The sequence below is a fragment of the Balaenoptera acutorostrata genome, chromosome 3 (genome assembly GCF_949987535.1).
Source record: "Balaenoptera acutorostrata chromosome 3, mBalAcu1.1, whole genome shotgun sequence".
Lineage (NCBI taxonomy): Eukaryota > Metazoa > Chordata > Mammalia > Artiodactyla > Balaenopteridae > Balaenoptera > Balaenoptera acutorostrata.
Genome location: NC_080066.1, coordinates 113529873 through 113549000, shown reverse-complemented (window position 1 = coordinate 113549000; position 19128 = coordinate 113529873). Strand labels below are relative to the sequence as shown.

Here is a 19128-nt window from a genome sequence, read left to right as displayed (position 1 = left end):
AGGTCTTCTGCCCATTTTTTGATTGGGTTGTTTGTTTTTTTCATATTGAGCTGCATGAGCTTTTATATATTTTGGAGATTAATCCTTTGTCCGTTGTTTCGTTTGCAAATATTTTCTCCCATTCTGAGGGTTGTCTTTTCTTCTTGTTTATAGTTTCCTTTGCTGTGCAAAAGCTTTTAAATTTCATTAGGTCCCATTTGTTTATTTTTGGTTTTATTTCCATTACTCTAGAAGGTGGGTCAAAAAAGATCTTGCTGTGATTTATGTCAAAGAGTATTCTTCCTGTTTTCCTCTAAGAGTTTTATAGTGTCTGGTCTTACATTTAGGTCTTCAATCCATTTCGAGTTTATTTTTGTGTATGGTGTTAGGGAGTGTTCTAATTTCATTCTTTTACATGTAGCTGTCCAGTTTTCCCAGCACCACTTATTGAATAGACTGTCTTTTCTCCACTGTATATCCTTGCCTCCTTTGTCATAGATTAGTCGACCATATGTGCGTGGGTTTATCTCTGGACTTTCTATCCTGTTCTGATGATCTCTCTTTCTGTTTTTGTGCCAGTACCATATTGTCTTGATTTCTGTAGCTTTGTAGTATAGTCTGAAGTCAGGGAGCCTGATTCCTCCAACTCTGTTTTTTTCCCTCAAAATTGCTTTGGCTATTCGGGATCTTTTGTGTCTCCATACAAATTGTGAAATTTGTTGTTCTAGTTCTGTGAAAAATGCCAGTTGTAGTTTGATAGGGATTGCATTGAATCTGTAGATTGCTTTGGGTAGTATAGTCATTTTCACAATATTGATTCTTCCAATCCACAAACATGGTATATCTCTCCATCTGTTTTTATCATCTTCGATTTCTTTCATCAGTGTCTTACAGTTTTCCACATACAGGTCTTTTGCCTCTTTAGGTAGGTTTATTCCTAGGTATTTTGTTCTTTTTGTTGCAGTGGTAAATGGACTTCCAAGGCTATGTTGAATAATAGTGATGAGAGTGGACATCTTTGTCTTGTTCCTGATCTTAGAGGAAATGCTTTCATTTTTTTCACCATTGAGAACAATGTTCACTGTGGGTTTGTCATATATGGCCTTTATTGTGTTGAGGTAGGTTCCCTCTATGCCCACTTTCTGGAGAGTTTTTATCATAAATGGGTGTTGAATTTTGTCAAAAGCTTTTTCTGCATCTATTGAGATGATCATATGGTTTTTATTCTTCAGTTTGTTAATATGGTGTATCACATTGATTGATTTGCATATATTGAAGAATCCTTGCATCCCTGGGATAAATCCCACTTGATCATGGTGTATGATCCTTTTAATGTGTTGTTGGATTCTGTTTGCTAGTATTTTGTTGACGATTTTTGCATCTATATTCATCAGTGATATTGGTCTGTAATTTTCTTTTTTTATAGTATCCCTGTCTGGTTTTGGTATCAGGGTGATGGTGGCCTCGTAGAATGACTTTAGGAGTGTTCCCTCCTCTACAATTTTTTGGAAGAGTTTGAGAAGGATGGGTGTGAGCTTTTCTCTAAATGTTTGATAGAATTCACCTGTGAAGCCATCTGGTCCTGGACTTCTGTTTGTTGGATGATTTTTAATCACAGTTTCAACTTCATTGCTTGTGATTGGTCTGTTCATATTTTCTATTTCTTCCTGGTTCAGTCTTGGAAGGTTATACCTTTCTGTGAATTTATCCATTTCTTCCAGGTTGTCCATTTTATTGGCAAAGAGTTGCATGTAGTAGTCTCTTAGGATGCTTTGTATTTCTGCAGTGTCCGTTATAACTTCTCCTTTTTCATTTCTGATTCTGTTGATTTGAGTCTTCTCCTTCTTTTTCTTGATGAGTCTGGCTAAAGGTTTATCAATTTTATCTTCTCAAAAAACCAACTTTTAGTTTTATTGATCTTTGCTATTGTTTTCTTTGTTTCTATTTCATTTATTTCTGCTCTGATCTTTATGATTTCTTTCCTTCTACTAACTTTGGGTTTTGTTTGTTCTTCTTTCTCTAGTTCCTTTAGGTGTAAGGTTAGATTGTTTATTTGAGATTTTTCTTGTTGCTTGAGGTAGGATTGTATTGCTATAAACTTCCCTCTTAGAACTGCTTTTGCTACATCCCGTAAGTTTTGGATCGTCATGTTTTCGTTGACTTTTGTCTCTGGGTATTTTTTTATTTCCTCTTTGATTTCTTCAGTGATCTCTTGGTTATTTAGTAACATATTGTTTAGCCTCCATGTGTTTGTCTTTTTTACGTTTTTTTCCCTGTAATTTATTTCTAATCTCATAGCGTTGTGGTTGGAAAGGATGCTTGATATGATTTCAGTTTTCTTAAATTTACTGAGGCTTGATTTGTGACCCAACATGTGATCTATCCTGAAGAATGTTCCATGTGCACTTGAGAAGAAAGTGTAATCTGATGTTTTCAGATGGAATGTCCTATAAATATCAATTAAATCTATCTGGTCTGTTGTGTCATTTAAAGGTTGTGTTTCTTATTAATTTTATGTCTGGATGATCTGTCCATTGGTGTAAGTGAGGTGTTAACATCCCCCAATAGTATTGTGTTACTATTGATTTCCTGTTTTATAGCTGTTATCATTTGCCTTATGTATTGATGTACTCCTATGTTGGGTGCATATTTATTTATTTATTTATAATTTATTTTATTTTTGGCTGCATTGGGTCTTTGTTGCTGCGCGCAGGCTTTCTCTAGTTGCAGCAAGCAGGGGCTACTCTTCATTGTGGTGTGCGGACTTCTCATTACAGTGGCTTCTCTTGTTGCGGAGCATGGGCTCTAAGCATGTGGGCTTCAGTAGTTGTGGCTCACGGGCTCTAGAGCGCAGGCTCAGTAGTTGTGGTGCACTGGCTTAGTTGCTCCATGGCATGTGGGGTGTTCCCAGACCAGGGCTCGAATCCATGTCCCCTGCATTGGCAGGAAGATTCTTAACCACTGTACCACCAGGGAAGCCCCTGAGTGCATATATATTTATAATTGTTATGTCTTCCTCTTAAATTGATCGCTTGATCATTATGTAGTGTCCTTCCTTGTCTCGTAACATTATTTTAAAGTCTGTTTTATCTGATATGAATATTGCTACTCCAGCTTTCTTTTGATTTCCATTTGCATGGAATATCTTTTTCAATCCTCTCACTTTCAGTCTGTATGTGTCCCTAGGTCTGAAGTGGGTCTCTTGTATACAGCATATATATGGCTCTTGTTTTTGTATCCATTCAGCAAGCCTATGTCTTTTGGTTGGGGCATTTAATCCATTCATATTTAAGGTAATTATTGACATGTATGTTCCTATTACCATTTTCCTGTTTTGGGTTTGTTTTTGTAGGTCCTTTTCTTCTCTTGTGTTTCCCACTTAGAGAAGTTCCTTTAACATTTGTTGTAGAGCTGGGTTGGTGGTGCTGAATTCTGTTAGCTTTTTCTTGTCTGTAAATATTTTGATTTCTTTTGATTTCTCCGTTTAATCTGAATGAGATTCTTGCCGGGTAGAGTAATCTTGGTTGTAGGTTCTTCCCTTTCATCACTTTTAATATACCGTGCCACTCCCTTCTGGCTTGTAGAGTTTCTGCTGAGAAATCAGCTGTTAACCTTATGGGAGTTCCCTTGTATGTTATTTGTCATTTTTCCCTTGTTGCTTTCAGTAATTTTTCTTTGTCTTTAATTTTTGTCAATTTGATTACTATGTCTTTCGGCGTGTTTCTCCTTGGGTTTATCCTGTATGGGACTCTCTGTGCTTTCTGGCTTTGGGTGGCTATTTCCTTTCCCATGGGGAAGTTTAATCTCTTGAAATATTTTCTCGGGTGGCTATTTCCCTTCCCATGGGGAAGTTTAATCCCTTAAAATATTTTCTCGGGTCCTTTCTCTCTGTCTTTTTCTTCTGGGATCCCTATAATGTGAATGTTGGTGTTTTTAATCTTGTCCCAGAGGTCTCTTAGCCTGTCTTCATTTCTTGTCATTCTTTTTTCTTTATTCTGTTTTGCAGCAGTGAATTCCACTATTCTGTCTTCCAGGTCACTTATCCATTCTTCTGCCTCAGTTATTCTGCTATTGATTCCTTCTAGTGTATTTTTCATTTCAGTTATTGTATTGTCCATCTCTGTTTGTTTGTTCTTTAATTCTTCTGGGTGTTTGTTCTTTAATTCTTCTAGGTCTTTGTTAAACATTTCTTGCATCTTCTCGATCTTTGCCTCCATTCTTTTTCCGAGGTCCTGGATCATCTTCACTATTATTATTCTGAATTCTTTTTCTGGAAGGTTTCCTATCTCCACTTCATTTAGTTGTTTTTCTGGGGTTTTATCTTGTTCCTTCATCTGGTACATAGTCCTCTGCCTTTTCATTTTGTCTTTCTGTGAATGTGGTTTTTGTTCCACAGGCTGCAGGATTGTAGTTCTTCTTCCTCCTGCTCTCTGCCCTCTGGTGGATGAGGCTATCTAAGAGGCTTATGCAAGCTTCCTGATGGGAGGAACTGGTGGTGGGTAGAGCTCAGTAAAACTTTAATCTGCTTGTCTGCTGATGGGTGGGACTGCGTTCCCTCCCTGTTGGTTGTTTGGCCTGAGGTGACCCAGCACTGGAGGCTACAGGCTCTTTGCTAGGGCTAATGGCAGACTCTGGGCGGCCTCATGCCAAGGAGTACTTCCCAGAACTTCTGCTGCCAGTGTCCTTGTCCCCTCAGTGAGCCACAGCCACCCCCTGCCTCTGCAGGAGACCCTCCAACACTAGCAGATAGGTCTGGTTCAGTCTCCTATGGGGTCACTGCTCCTTCCCCCTGGGTCCTGATGTGCACACTACTTTGTGTGTGCCCTCCAAGAGAGTCTCTGTTTCCCCCAGTCCTGTTGAAGTCCTGCAATCAAATCCCGCTAGCCTTCAAAGTCTGATTCTCTGGGAATTCCTCCTCCCGTTGCGAGACCCCCAGGTTGGGAAGCCTGACGTGGAGCTCAGAACCTTCACTCCAGTGGGTAGACTTCTGTGGTATAATTGTTCTCCAGTTTGTGAGTCATTCACCAAGCGGTTATGGGATTTGATTTTATTGTGAGTGCGCCCTCCTACCGTCTCATTGTGGCTTCTCCTTTGCCTTTGGATGTGGGGTATCTTTTTATTGTGAGTTCCAGTATCTTCCTGTCAATGATTGTTCCCCAGTTAGTTGTGATTCCGGTGCTCTCACAAGAGGGAATGAGCGCACGTCCTTCTACTCCGCCATCGTGAATGAAACTTGAACTTGTTTTCTATTTCATTAATTATTGCTTGTTATTATTCCCATTTTCTTAAATTCTTGTTCTTCTTCTGACACCTTAATTTGAATGCTTAGCTCATTGAATTTCTTTTAATTCTTTTAATATAAGCTAAGGCCATAATTTTCCCTGTAAGGGTCCAGTTGCTGAATCCTACAAGTATTGAAATGTATTATTTTTTCAGTTTTATGTGTTTTATAATTTCATTATAATTTCTTTGAAGTTGTTTAGAAGTATGTTTTTAAGTTTCTGAATGTATGGAACAGTTTTTAGCTTGCAGTTTTGTTACTGATTGTTAACGTAATTGCATTGTACTTAGTGAATGTGATCTGTATGTTACTTGTCCTTTTAAATTTGTTGAGACTTGCTCTGTGACAAATGTTGTTCTTTTAGTCACATTGTTCTGTCTATTTTCACTAGTCTTTTCTCTGTTTAACCTGTCAATAATTGAGAGTGATGTGTTAAACTCCTCCACTGTGATATTGGGTTATCAGTTTTTCTCCAAAGTTTTATTTTTCCTTTTTCATATTTTGAGAAAGTAATTATATCTTCCCGATGAGTTGAATCTTTTATCATTATACAATAACTCTCTTCATCCTTAGTAATTATTTTTGATTAAAGTCTAATGTTTACAGTATTATATGTGTGGTATGTCTTTTTCCATGTCACTGTGTTTTTAGGTATATCATAAACTGCATATAATTGGAGTTCTTAAAAATTGAATCTCACAATTTCTGCTTTAAACTGGCAATTTGTGAATTTCTTTATCCGATTTGCTGTATATTTTGTTGGATTCATGTCTTTCAGGAGTTCTGGAAAAGTGGCTGTTATCCCTTCAAATATTGCCTGTTTTCTGTTCTTGTTAAACTTTCCTTCTGGAGCTGTGATTAAACAAATTTTCAGTCTTTTTGTATTGTCTTCCATGTCTCTTAATCTTTTTCTAATATATATATTTTTCCTTTTCTTTCTGCTGTTTTCTGGGTGATTTATTCTGCTGTCTCTTCCAGTTCACTAATTTTCTCTTCAGCTGGGTTTAATTCAATAAGCCTTTGCCTCTGCCAGGACCTGGGACCATTTAAACTACCTTCAGGAGATCCCATTTATCAACACTACCTTGCCAGGGGCACAAGCTCAATTGAAGTTCTTTTGTTGGTATTGGTATTGGTGTTCCCACTCTGATTTCAGCTCATGTTTTGTTTCATGCATTTTATGTTTGTTTGTTTGGGGGGGTGGATCTAAGTGTATTTATAGAGGAAGGCCCTTCAGAGACTCTAATCTACCCTACTTATAGAAGCAGAAACCCCTAGGAATGCTTTCCTAAGTTCTTATTTTGTTGTATAAATCTTATTTTCTTTAAACACACACATGCAAACAACCCTCTGAACTAAATTCTGTTGTATTTAAACTAAATGAATGTTGCAGGATTTTTAAGAATATAACTTGTAATTTCTTAATGTTTTGTCAATATGATTTAGTTTTGAATAGTAGAATATGAATAGTTTACTATGAATAGTTTAGAATATGAATAGTTTTCATATGTCAGCTGTAATTCTTCCAGTCTTGTTTTAGAGAAATAGAAATTACAGTGGATTTATTCTTAACTTTCATAACTAAAAAACTTCTACCCAGGTTTTATAAATGTTGTTTACTAACCTGAAAGATAAAAAATGGAACCAACTTTTTCTTTTTTAATAAAATGACAAGTTAAAGATAACTCTTTTCATCTAGAAACGAGTAAAAGCAAGCAGTATTTTTCTAGAAAATACAAATGAATAAACATTGCCAGAATTTCTTAAGAGTACCTGGAAATCTCATTCTGTGGCAGCATAGTGGATTTATTCCAGTGGCACAACAAAAGTAATTCCACTGAATTTCTCTATTGCTACAGGAGATGAAAACTACTCCAATTGATAACGTGGTACCTTGGCAAAAAGTAGTAATCCTTTAATAAATATTTGTTAGATGAATGAATATCAGTAAAATGATGTCTTAATACCAGTAGTGAGAATGAATAGAAGATTTTAAAAAGTACATGAACGTGAAAGAAGAGAGTGAACACAGGAAGTGTTAAGAGATTTTATGACTGGAACTTTTAGGGAAACATTGGCTTAGCTTGTGCTTTACTAAAAGAGAATTTGTTTTATGGTTTTGTGTATTTTGATGATTCATTTTTATTTGGTGATCACATTCCAGATCAAGTTTCTAACAGACACTTGGATTTTTCTCTAGGTATTTGTGTCTTCAATTTGTTTGTTTCTTTGGCCTGTTCCTTTTCTATGTAATAGACTTTATTTTTCACAAATGCAATGTTGTAAATTTTGGAGTTTAGTAAGAGCTGCAGCTTCTAGACAAGATACAGCCTTACAGCCTTAGAAATCTTAGCTGAATATATAGTTTTATGAAGTGTGTAGAAAAGATAGCAAAATAGTTTTCATGTGTGACACTTATAATTCCTCTTTTAACTTAAAGTCACACATTATAAAATATAATAAAAGCAGCGCTAATGTTCACTAATTATATATAGCTACTTTATATGTCAACATGTTGAATACTTATACGTTGTTGTATAACTTACATACTTAAGATGTATTTTTTCTTTTACTTTAAGGCTTTCTTCAATACTAAAAACATATGGAAGTCCTTTGAAAACACCATCAGTAGTTTATAGACAAAGGCTTTATGAATTGTTGATCTTATTACCTCCTGAAACCTATGAAGGTATGTGCCTTACAACAAAATGTTTTACTGTTTGTGGCTAATACAGTGCCTGGAAAGTAATACCTGAACAAATGAATTATATGGCAGTTATTTAGTGCTTTGTTTCTAGGAGGTTTAGGGAGTTCAGTCTTAACCCATGTGTTCACGATTTTATAGTAAATAAAATACATTAAAAAAAAAAACTACTTCTTCATTTCTTGCTGTGTTCTCTCTTCTGAGAAAAAGTCTCTAGTTTCACTGTGTGGGAGAGAATGAGTCACAAAGATTGGTCTTGATTCTACTCCAGGGTTTTCTACAGAATATATAATGGAAATCTATTAGAAATTTGGCCACTCCTAGTTTCCTTCTAGAGTGGTTATCTGTTGTATACATTTCCTTCCACTATTCCATTCTTAACTCTGCCCAGATAGAAGTTTAATTTTGAACAGTATACCAAGGTATAATTGATTTTATAAAGTTTATAATGTAGGTTTTGCTTTTATTAGGCCCAGGATGGCTTTGGAATACTAGAATACTGCATTTGGTAAAATAAACTTGCCCCTATTTTACAATTAGTTCTAAAACTTTTCTTGTAAATTTAAAATACAGTTTTAAGAAAATATATTGCTACTACTACTGAATAACTTAAGATGCTTGTTTTAAGAGGTGAAAGCTGAAAGTTGTCTCTAATGGGAGCATCTATTTTTTTTTTAATTTTTATAATTTTCAACCAACCATATTAAGTCGATTGTTTCTTCAAATCTATTTCTTGTAAAAATACTGCTTTTGTTGTTTTATATCTTTATTCTGCAAGTAAATGCAATATAATATATACCACAGTAGTTCAAAATATTGACACTAACATAACTTCTGTCTTGGCCTGTATCATTATGTGAGTGATATTGTTCCTACCACCTCTCTTCCTGGTTCACAAATGTACCTAGCAAAATGTTTGATATAAAATAAGAATTTTGTATTTACTTCTCTGGAAAAAAACTGGATACATTGCCCTTTCTCAGAAACTGTATCAAGAGTCATTTCTGTATGCCAGGTGCTGTACTAGAAATTGTATATATTACCCCATTTATCTTAGGATAATACAGTGAGTTAGTTACATTTTCCTCATTTGACAGATAAAGGCACAAAGAGGCTACAAAATCCAACTCAAGTTTATGTATCCAGTAGATAGTGGAATCAAGATAACATAGGTCTGTTTCATGCTGTGCTGCCAACCCATTTATAAGTAACCTAGTAGAGACTTAATAAATAGACGAAGCTTAGTGATAGGTCTGTCTCAAACTACAGATGAAAAAATTGATTTTTTGAAGTCTTCATTAAGCATATAGGAATATTAGGATATCAACTTAAAATCCACAGTGTATCTTTTTTTTTTTTTTTAATGTAAGGGCTTGGGTGCTCTTATACCTACTTTATTTATTTATTTATTTATTTATTTATTTATTTTTGACTGTGTTGGGTCTTCGGTTCATGCGAGGGCTTTCTCTAGTTGCGGCAAGCGGGGGCCACTCCTCATCGCGGTGCGGGGACCGCTCTTCATCGCGGTGTGCGGGCCTTTCACTATCGCGGCCCCTCCCGTTGCGGGGCACAGGCTCCAGACACGCAGGCTCAGTAGTTGTGGCTCATGGGCCCAGCTGCTCCGTGGCATGTGGGATCTTCCCAGACCAGGGCTCGAACCCGTGTCCCCTGCATTGGCAGGCAGATTCTCAACCACTGCGCCACCAGGGAAGCCCCACAGTGTATCTTCTGATAAATGATAATATAAGTCTACCCTTGAAGGACTTAAAGAGAAGAACAAAGTCTTGTACTATTTTCTCAGAATTGGAGTTTGGGAATGCAATCAGAAGTCTTTAAGGAATAATGAATATACTAGTGTATAGATTTTAAATCAGTTCCAGAGTGTTCACTGGGAGATGAAGTCAGGAATTACTATGAACTAACTTGTTGAAAAAAGAAAATCTACATTTACCCTCTTTGTCTTTTTCAAGTGTATCTATTTTTCTAACATGAATTAAAGAAGAAACTAGTTTATAGAAAAATGAAAATATGGATATATTAATATTTTAATATCTTTCAACCAAAAATAATAATTTGCCATTTTGTCTCTCTTTTTTCCATATGTACAACTATGGAAATAGAATTAAGCAATTTTTTTCCTTAAGGACTTCTGATTTTTTTTTAATGCTATTCTATTTAATAGATTCATATAATGGGTATGGGTGTATAACAATCAGAACTTTAAAATATCAACTGATATTTTAAATAACTTAGCTCAGGGCTTCCCTGGTGGTGCAGTGGTTAAGAGTCTGCCTGCCAATGCAGGGGACATGGGTTCAAGCCCTGGTCCGGGAAGATCCCACATGCCTCGGAGCAGCTAAGCCCATGCGCCACAACTACTGAGCCAGTGTGCCACAACTGCTGAAGACTGCATGCCTAGAGCCCGTGCTCCACCACAAGAGAAGCCACGGTAATAAGAAGCCCACACACCGCCATGAAGAGTAGCCCCTGCTCGCCGCAGCAACTTTTGGGGAGTTCCCTGGTGGCTTGGTGGTTAGGATTCTGGGCTTCCACTGCAGTGGCCCAGGTTTGATTTCTGCTCAGGGAACTGAGATCCTGCCAGACACCTGGCATGGCCAGAAGAAAAAAAAAGAAGAAGTTATATAACTTTTCATCATGGTTGTCCAACAAAAGCAGACTTTTGTCATAATAGTTGCTTAATTTTCTGAAGCTTAAGGAGTAAAAATTGGGTTCTTAATTTTTATTTCCCATCTTAGTTTTGTTACAGATCTCCTTTCAAGTAGTTTAATTTTCACTACACTGAACATTGCTCCTCTTTAGCATCAGAAAGTGCTGTATTTCTACAACAAAAGCATATTTGCATTTTAAAATTGAATCATCTTTGAGTACTTTGTTCAGGGACAGTTAGGCCAGCAGTCACTTTAAATGAGAAATGGAGATTTACCACTGTTGTCACGCTTAGCTGTAGTGCCAAACATATCTTGCGTATTGTACTACCAACAAAGTTATTTTTCTGAGTATCATATACTGGTGATTAAACTAACAGACATTCCTTTAAGCAACTCTCGTTTGCTTCATTAAGTTTTTATTATCCCTGTCTGCTGTCCCCAATTCCTGTGTAACCTCTCCTTTCTCTAACCTCAGCAGTTCTCTTTTCATCCTCTATGAAACTTAGTACTTCCTACCTTCATTTTATAGTTAACATGTGTGTGTCCAGTATCTTATATCTTCCTTTTTTATATATATGAATTTATTTATTTATTTGTTTTTATTTTTGGCTGCACTGGGTCTTTGTTGCTGCGCGCGGGCTTTCTCTAGTTGCGGCGAGCAGGGGCTACTCTTCATTGCGGTGCGCAGGCTTCTCATTGTGGTGGCTTCTCTTGTTGCAGAGCACAGGCTCTAGGTGCACAGGCTTCAGTAGTTGTGGCACGTGGGCTCTAGAGCACAGGCTCAGTAGTTGTGGCGCACGGGCTTAGTTGCTCCGTGGCATGTGGGATCTTCCCGGGCCAGGGATCGAACCCATGTCCCCTGCATTGGCAGGTGGATTCTTAACCACTGCACCACCAGGGAAGCCCTTCTATCTTCTTCAAGGGAGGATTATATATAATAACATCTTTGTATATTATATTAAACACAGCATCTTAAACACAGTTTGAATGAATGAATGATTGAGCATGATAGTTAAAAGCTCAAGTTCTGAAGCCTGGACTGCCTGTGTTTCAGTCAAACTCTGCCATGTAACTGCTGTGTGACCTTGGGCAATTAACAAACTCTCTGTTCCTGTTTCCTTACCTAATAAAATAACAGTACTAACTGGACCTTCTGAGGTGGTTATGAAAACTACATGTAAAGCTTTTGGGACATTTACTGATACATATTACATCCTCAATAAATATTTGTTGTTACTACTCTTACCACTACTAATAATACAGAAAATAATGGGAGGTGAGCCCCTCCTAATGAGTTATCACTTCTAATAAGTAGACTCAGTCAAGTCTTCATTTCGTTCTGATGGTGTTGCTTAAAACCAAAAGTGAATGTTTCTCCAAGATGATTTTTACTCGTTCCTAAAGTACTTAAGTTACAAGCTAGCAAAAGTCATTTATGCTCTAGGTGGATAAAATTTTCTATTGCTAATCCATCAGAAAGTAGGATACATATCTTTGAAATGGTAACTTAGGTCAATGTGATAAATGGACCAGTTTTTCCAAATGTATATATAAAAGAGACAGCCATACGTTGTCTCATGTCTTATGGAAAATCTCAATGCCCCCTATGAACTAGGTTGGCGCCCAAAATACAAACAAACCAAAAAAAAAGATGAATCCTCCCTAGATCCAGGTTCCAATTTACAAATAAATGCAGACATTAAAGGAACAAATTAAATTACCTTGGGGGCTATAATCTGTAAAAACTTCTATAGAACAAATCATCTCATTTCTTCAAATAAATTACAGGGAATAAAAGTAGAGGGAAGAACTTTAGATTGAAAGAGACTTAAGATATATCAGGTAGCTACAACATGTAGACTTCACTTAGGTCTGGATTCAAACATAAAAAGCAAACAAAAACAGGCATTAATGAAGCAATTGACAATTTGAGCACTGAACGTGTATTTGATGTTTAGTGATTTTTATTTATGTATTTAATTAATTCATTGTATTGATTTGGCTGCACTGGGTCTTCACTGCGGCATGTGGGATCTTCGTCGCAGCATGTGGGCTCTTAGTTGTGGGATGTGGGATCTAGTTTCCTGACCAGGGATCGAACCCAGGTCCCCTGCATTGGGAGTGCGGAGTCTTAAGCACTGGACCCCTAGGGAAGTCCCTGTTTAGTGATTTTTAAAACACGAAATTGTGATAATGAGATTGTTTAAAATGTCCTTAACTCTAGTGATACACGATGAAATATTTATAGATAAAATGATATGCTTTTCAGGGGTTGCTTCAAAATAATATGGGGAATGGTGAGATAGTAGATTGGGAGTATAGGTGAATGAGGTTAATCCAGCTGATTAGGATGAGTGACAGTTGTACGCTGGGGTGGTGGGGTGTTAGGGTGTCATACTATTATGCCTTCTTTGTCTGCCTTTGTATCTATTCCTCTTTTTTCATTCTGTTTTTATGCTTTATGTCATTTAAATACAATGGTTGTAGTATTTATTCAGTATCACAAAGTATACATCCACACATACTTTGAGATGTCTGTTCTTATCTTTGTGACCAGCAACACGTAGTTGAGCCATTCATCGGTAGGACCTTCTGAAGGAGGAGATATATTAGCTTCGGCTGTGATAGCTTAAAGTTAGCTGATATGTAGATTAAAGTTCAACCTGGGCTTTTTTAACCCCATTCTTGGACCAGTTAACTGCTATTACTAAATTGCTAATTGCCCTTTTTCTCTGATTCAACAGGATACCTTTGTGCTGTCCTCAGAGAGCTGGCTGCTGACTTGACTGCCCCTGATATACAGGTGGCAGCATCCACGTTTTTACTTCCACGCCTCTGTCATCAGGATGATCTTCTAATATTAAGTCCTTTGCTACAAGATACTGACCACAGATTTATTGAAGAACAGGTATGGTCATTTTTCAATAACTCTTTGGGTTGATTCAGTCTGTAAACAGTGGTTTTATTTTTATTTTGGGGCACGCCTTGTGGCATGTGGGATCCTAGTTCCCCGACCAGGGATCAGACCCGTGCCCCCTGCAGTGGGAGTATAGAGTCCTAACCACTGGACCTCCAGGGAAGTCCTGAACAGTGGTTTTAAAACCTTATATGTAATTTTTTTTTTCTTTTAGCTCCTGCTTGGTAATGGTATTGCTTGTGGAAGTCTCGAGTATGACCCTTATTCTATTTACGAGAAAGATGTAGAGGGAGATTCGGTGCCTAAGCCCTTACCTCCAACACTATCAGTTATTAGCTCTGCAGTCAAGCTCTTTGGAGTTGTATGTGCTCATGTGGGAGAAGCTCAAAGGTAAACCATCTTCAGTAGTTCACTTATCCTGAAAAAACATTTCAGGATTGGTAATTGGTTCAATGAATGCATAATAAAGAACCGGTGGGTAAGAATGATGTCAGAAGTTCTCATTAATATCAAAGATTTCTTATAGATGACAGGTGAAGGTAAGATTAAGGGCTCTTGTTCATTCACCTGGCTAATATTTAATAAGAAGTAATTAAGTCAATGATGAGATTAAACTGAAAACTGCTAGGCACTATTGTGGATGCAATGCTTTTCCCACATTAGCTGCTCATCTAGCTGAAAATACAAATGAAAAACTCAGTGACACAAGAACAGTGATTTATGAGCTATTGTTACAAAGTAAAACACTGGTTTTCTGCTTACACAAGGTCTCATAGGCTTTCTTACCTTGGAGGCTTTATCAAGCCATCATAGATCCAGGGATTAGTCTTCATTTTAGTAGATTTCAAAAATTAGATTAAAACAGATTAGTCTTCAATTTGGTGGATTCACTTCACTCAAAATGAACTTTGGTTTTTAAAAATCAAAGGCTTCTTGGACTTTCCTGGTGGCTCAGTGGTTAAGAATCTGCCTGCCAATGCAGGGGACACGGGTTCAATCCCTGGTCCGGGAAGATCCCACATGCCACGGAGCAACTAAGCCCATGCACCACAACTACTGAGCCTGCGGGCTGCAACTACTGAAGCCCGCACGCCGAGAGCCCATGCTCTGCAGCAAGAGAAGCCACCACAATGAGAAGCCCACTCACCGCAATGAAGAGTAGCCCCTGCTCGCCACAACTAGAGAAAGCCCGCGTGCAGCAACGAAGACCCAACACAGCCAAAAATAAATAAAATTTAAAAAAAAAAACCAAAGGCTTCTAATGATTTCTCATTGAGAATGAGTTTCTTAATAACAGGATAATAACTTTCTTGGGGATCAAAAAACACTTCTGATAGCTAGTAACCAGGAAATTCTGTTTCTTTCTGAGACACTATGTGGGAAGTGAATCTCTCCCATGGGCTGTGCTGGTTAACAGTTTGTAAATTATTAACTATCCTCATTCATTCCCATTCATTCTCTGTCTCTTTCATGCTAGACAAGCAACACGTATTTGACTAGATCATAGCTTTTACATCATTTTATCTGTTGTCTTCCAGAGAATACCAATTAGGTAAGGAATTTACCTTGGTCTCTTTGATGAAGACTCACAAAAAATATTTGAGTCTTGTCAGCAACACATTTCTGAAACAGGCTTTTGGATAGTTTACTTTCAGTGGATAGAAAAATGAGTAACATTTATGTTGATTTTTAATAGCTTCATGTATTTATTTAAAATGATAGTATTGATAGTATTTACTCAGTATTATATGTTACATGTATATTTTGAGATTAATTTCAAAAGATGATTTGAAATTTGTAGCCTATAGTTCACTGTGTATACTGTAACTATAAAGTTTTGGTTGTATTTTAAGATAATATATGACTAAATTATAAATGAATGCTATAGCACTAAAGGATGAGAGGAGAATCACAGTGGACTGGAATTTTCAAAGAAGAATTGATGGAGAGGATGAGATTTGTACTAGTCTGTAACTGTACTATTATCTGGTACATACAGTTAGTTTAAAGTAATTAATTTGGATTAATACAGCAGTAACTACAGTAGATGGAACAGGGGTAGCCTTGTGGGCAAAAGATTTAAATTAAGCATGTTTTTAAATGACTCCACTAAACTCTTTTTGATAGGTCTCAGATAAGAAGTGAAAAAAGTATACTTCTTAGAAGCTTTCCTTTTAAAAAACTGATGGTATTACTCTCCTAAAGAAGGTGGGGTGTTTTTTTGGTTTTCTTTTTTTTTATTTCTCCCAGATTTATTGCCTAATTACAGTCTCAAGGAAATAGTTTCTTATTTCTGTTGTTTAAAGTTTAATAGGGCTTCCCTGGTGGCGCAGTGGTTGAGAGTCTGCCTGCCAATGCAGGGGACGCGGGTTCGAGCCCTGGTCTGGGAAGATCCCACATGCCGCGGAGCAACTAGGCCCGTGAGCCACAACTACTGAGCCTGCGCGTCTGGAGCCTGTGCTCCGCAACAAGAGAGGCTGCGATAGTGAGAGGCCCACGCACCGCGATGAAGAGTGGCCCCCACTTGCCACAACTAGAGAAAGCCCTCGCACAGAAACAGAGACCCAATACAGCCATAAATGAATAAAATAAATAAATAAAAATAGTGTTAAAGTTTAATAAACTTTAAAACGTGCCAAATTTCTTTTTATCCCACCTGGATGAAAATAATATATAGAATGAATATTCAAGGGAGGAGAGGTTTTGTTTGTTTTAATAAAAAAGTTGAGACCTGGTAAAAGCAAAACATTCTGTTTGGATTCTAACTGAGTAAAAATAGTAGGCAGTGGTTTGGAGAATTTTAAAGGAAGTTGTCTAGCAGGATCCCAGATTCAGCAACTATCAGCAGTCTCCAATGGGTGCCCTTAGAGCACCACAGAGAAACATAGATAGGAAAGTTAAGTTTCTAATTTCCTGTTATCCTAGGTATGATACTTGTTTAAAATGGCAGACGTTTCTTCTTTGGGCCATAGATTTGCATTTCTAGAGAAGAAATATCTTAATCAAAGTACCTGTATTCAACAACAAGTGAATATTTTAAAGCATTTTGTTATCGTGGTTATCTTCGTGTTTAAACAGTTTAAAAGAAACTCTTGTAGTTAACATGACGTTGTCCTAAGATTAGAAATAGGTTTTTCATATTTTATTTATGTACTTAGAAATTAAATTGTCTTTAAATCAGTTGATTATCCTTATTTTTTATTAAATTTATTTATTTATTTGTTTGTTTTTGGCTGCATTGGGTCTTCGTTCTGCACGTGGGCTTTCTCTAGTTGCGAAGAGCAGGGCCTACCTTTCATTGTGGTGCGCGGGCTTCTCATTGTGGTGGCTCCTCTTGTTGCGGAGCACAGGCTCTAGGCATGCCGGCTTCACTAGTTGTGGCACACAGGCTCAGTAGTTGTGGCTCACGGGCTTAGTTGCTCCACGGCATGTGGGATCTTCCCGGACCAGGGTTCAGACCCGTGTCCCCTGCATTGGCAGGTGGATTCTTAACCACTGTGCCACCAGGGAATTCCCTAATTATCTTTATTTTGACTATAGGATTCTAAAAATAAGAGAACTTTGCATCGATAATTTTAAAGCACTAAAATGTTTAAAGCTCTGGAATATCAAGATATTTTACACAGAGAAGAAGTTATTACTGATCTTGTGCATGTGTTGTTTATGGTTACTTTTCAATATATTTTGCACCTAATTGCAACGAATGAATTACTTAATTCACCTGAAGATTGTTTCACCCTTGACTGTACATTGCAATCATTGGGACAACTTTATAAAACATAGATTCTGACTTAATAGTAATGGTATGCATACTACATTGGGCACTGAAATTTTTAAAAACTCCTTAGGTGATTCTGGTGTACAGCCAGGTTTGAGAACCACTGCTAAAAATGCTATAAAATAATGTAGATTGTGAGTTGATGGAGAGAGAGGAAAAGGATAGTTATAGTTCTCAGTAGTGAAAATTTTCACCATTATACACCCTCTCTGAAAGTATAAGTAAGGTAAATCAGCATTTTCAAATTTTATGTCTTTACTGTTTACTCAGTTACCTATGTGTTTTTATTTCATCCAGACTCAAAACTTTTAATATCTAATTTCATTCTGAATTAATAATTATATGTTATAATTGATACCACTTAGGAATACCAATTCAGTATTACTGAAAACTGGTCATCTACATCTTCCTGAAGATTCAGAATGTTTTGTTGCGATCTCTGTCAGAATTTGGGGGTAAAGGATGGAGAAAAATATTTTGGGCTCCGGTAGTCTCATTTACAGTCTTTGGCCCATGAATGTGGGCAAGAAAATAGTACAGGTCAGGTTTTATTATAATGTAACAAAATTCTCAAGCTCTAACCTTACGTATTTTTACTACTTTCAACATGACACAGTTCCATTATAGCAGGTGACTAGGATGTGATCTAATAATGATGTTTTAGGTTTTAAATTCATAAGGCTGACCATATGGTTATCCTTAATTTTTCTTCCTGCAGGGCAATTTGGGCATAAATATATTCTTGAAACATAATGACTTAAATATGATCTTGGAAAACAGGCAGAAAAAACTTTTATATGATACATTAATCATGTTATTTATAATAAAAATTAGAAATGGCCTAAATGTCCCAAACTAGGGAACTGGGTAAATAAGGTATTGTATTGCCAGACTATATAATACTAATAGCTATTTAAAATTATTTCAGTACATGTGGAATCTAAAAATACAACGAACTAGTGAATATAACAAAAAAGCAGACTCACAGATACAGAGAACAAACTAGCGGTTACCTGTGGGGAGGGGGAAAGGGGGAGGGGCAATATAGGGGTAGGGAATTACAGGTACCAACTATTACGTAAAAAATAAGCCACAAGGATATATTGTACAACTCAGGGAATATAGCCAATATTTTAAAATAACTATAAATGAAGTATAACCTTTAAAAATTGTGAATCACTATATTGTACACCTGTAACTTATATAATATTGTACATCAACTATACTTCAATTAAAATAAAAAAGAAATATCACAGGAGGCCAAGAGAAAAAAGAGAAAAAAAATTATTTCAGTGCAGTAATTAGTAAGATGGGATTAATGTTTAGGGAAATGAAAAAGAGTTACTAACAAAGTGTATACACTGTGATCCCAGTTTTCTAAAAATGATATCCATATACCTGGGGTGGGGACGGGACCGGGGAGAGACTAAAACAAAGATGTCAAATGTTAATAGTGGCTCTTTCCAGATGGTGGGATTATGGGTGAATTTTATTTTTCTTTCCTGTGTTTTTCTGAGTTTTTCAGGTTTATTATGATGAACAGAATTAACCTTGAAATAAGGAAATAAATATTTAACTAAATAGACTAATAGTTACCGTGGTTTTTCCCCAAATTTTTAGTGATCCACCATGTTTATTATATTCTCTGAGTTGATTTTATGTATATTGCTTTCCTCAAGTCATACACATGTAACTTCACACCTTCCCTTTTTTCTGACTTAACTTCTTCCACAGCTGGGTTTTTTAAAGCACAATACCCATATCTATTCTGTTTTGATAACAGAATTGTCATTTGGAACA

The 19128-nt window shown here is 36.7% G+C and overlaps 1 protein-coding gene and 1 long non-coding RNA gene across 8 annotated transcripts in view; one reads left to right on the top strand and one right to left on the bottom strand.

Annotated features, from left to right (window-relative positions):
- The window catches only part of LOC114237727 (uncharacterized), a 140351-nt gene that overhangs the window by 27536 nt on the left and 93687 nt on the right, over window positions 1–19128 (bottom strand). The window contains exon 7 of one of the 3 annotated variants that reach the window (XR_009007792.1): window positions 14369–14493. The exons of the other annotated variants lie outside the window; for them this stretch is intronic. This is a non-coding gene — a long non-coding RNA (uncharacterized LOC114237727). Of the gene's footprint in view, window positions 1–14368; window positions 14494–19128 lie in introns of those variants that run through there. 3 annotated transcript variants of the gene reach the window in all.
- HEATR5A (HEAT repeat containing 5A) overlaps window positions 1–19128 on the top strand; it is a 118704-nt gene that overhangs the window by 55971 nt on the left and 43605 nt on the right. For all 5 annotated transcript variants that reach the window (XM_007180689.3, XM_028166007.2, XM_007180690.3 and 2 more), the window contains exons 14-16: window positions 7840–7949; window positions 13378–13541; window positions 13765–13940. In XM_007180689.3, coding sequence (XP_007180751.2) covers window positions 7840–7949; window positions 13378–13541; window positions 13765–13940 — 450 coding nt within the window. The remainder of the gene's footprint in view (window positions 1–7839; window positions 7950–13377; window positions 13542–13764; window positions 13941–19128) is intronic.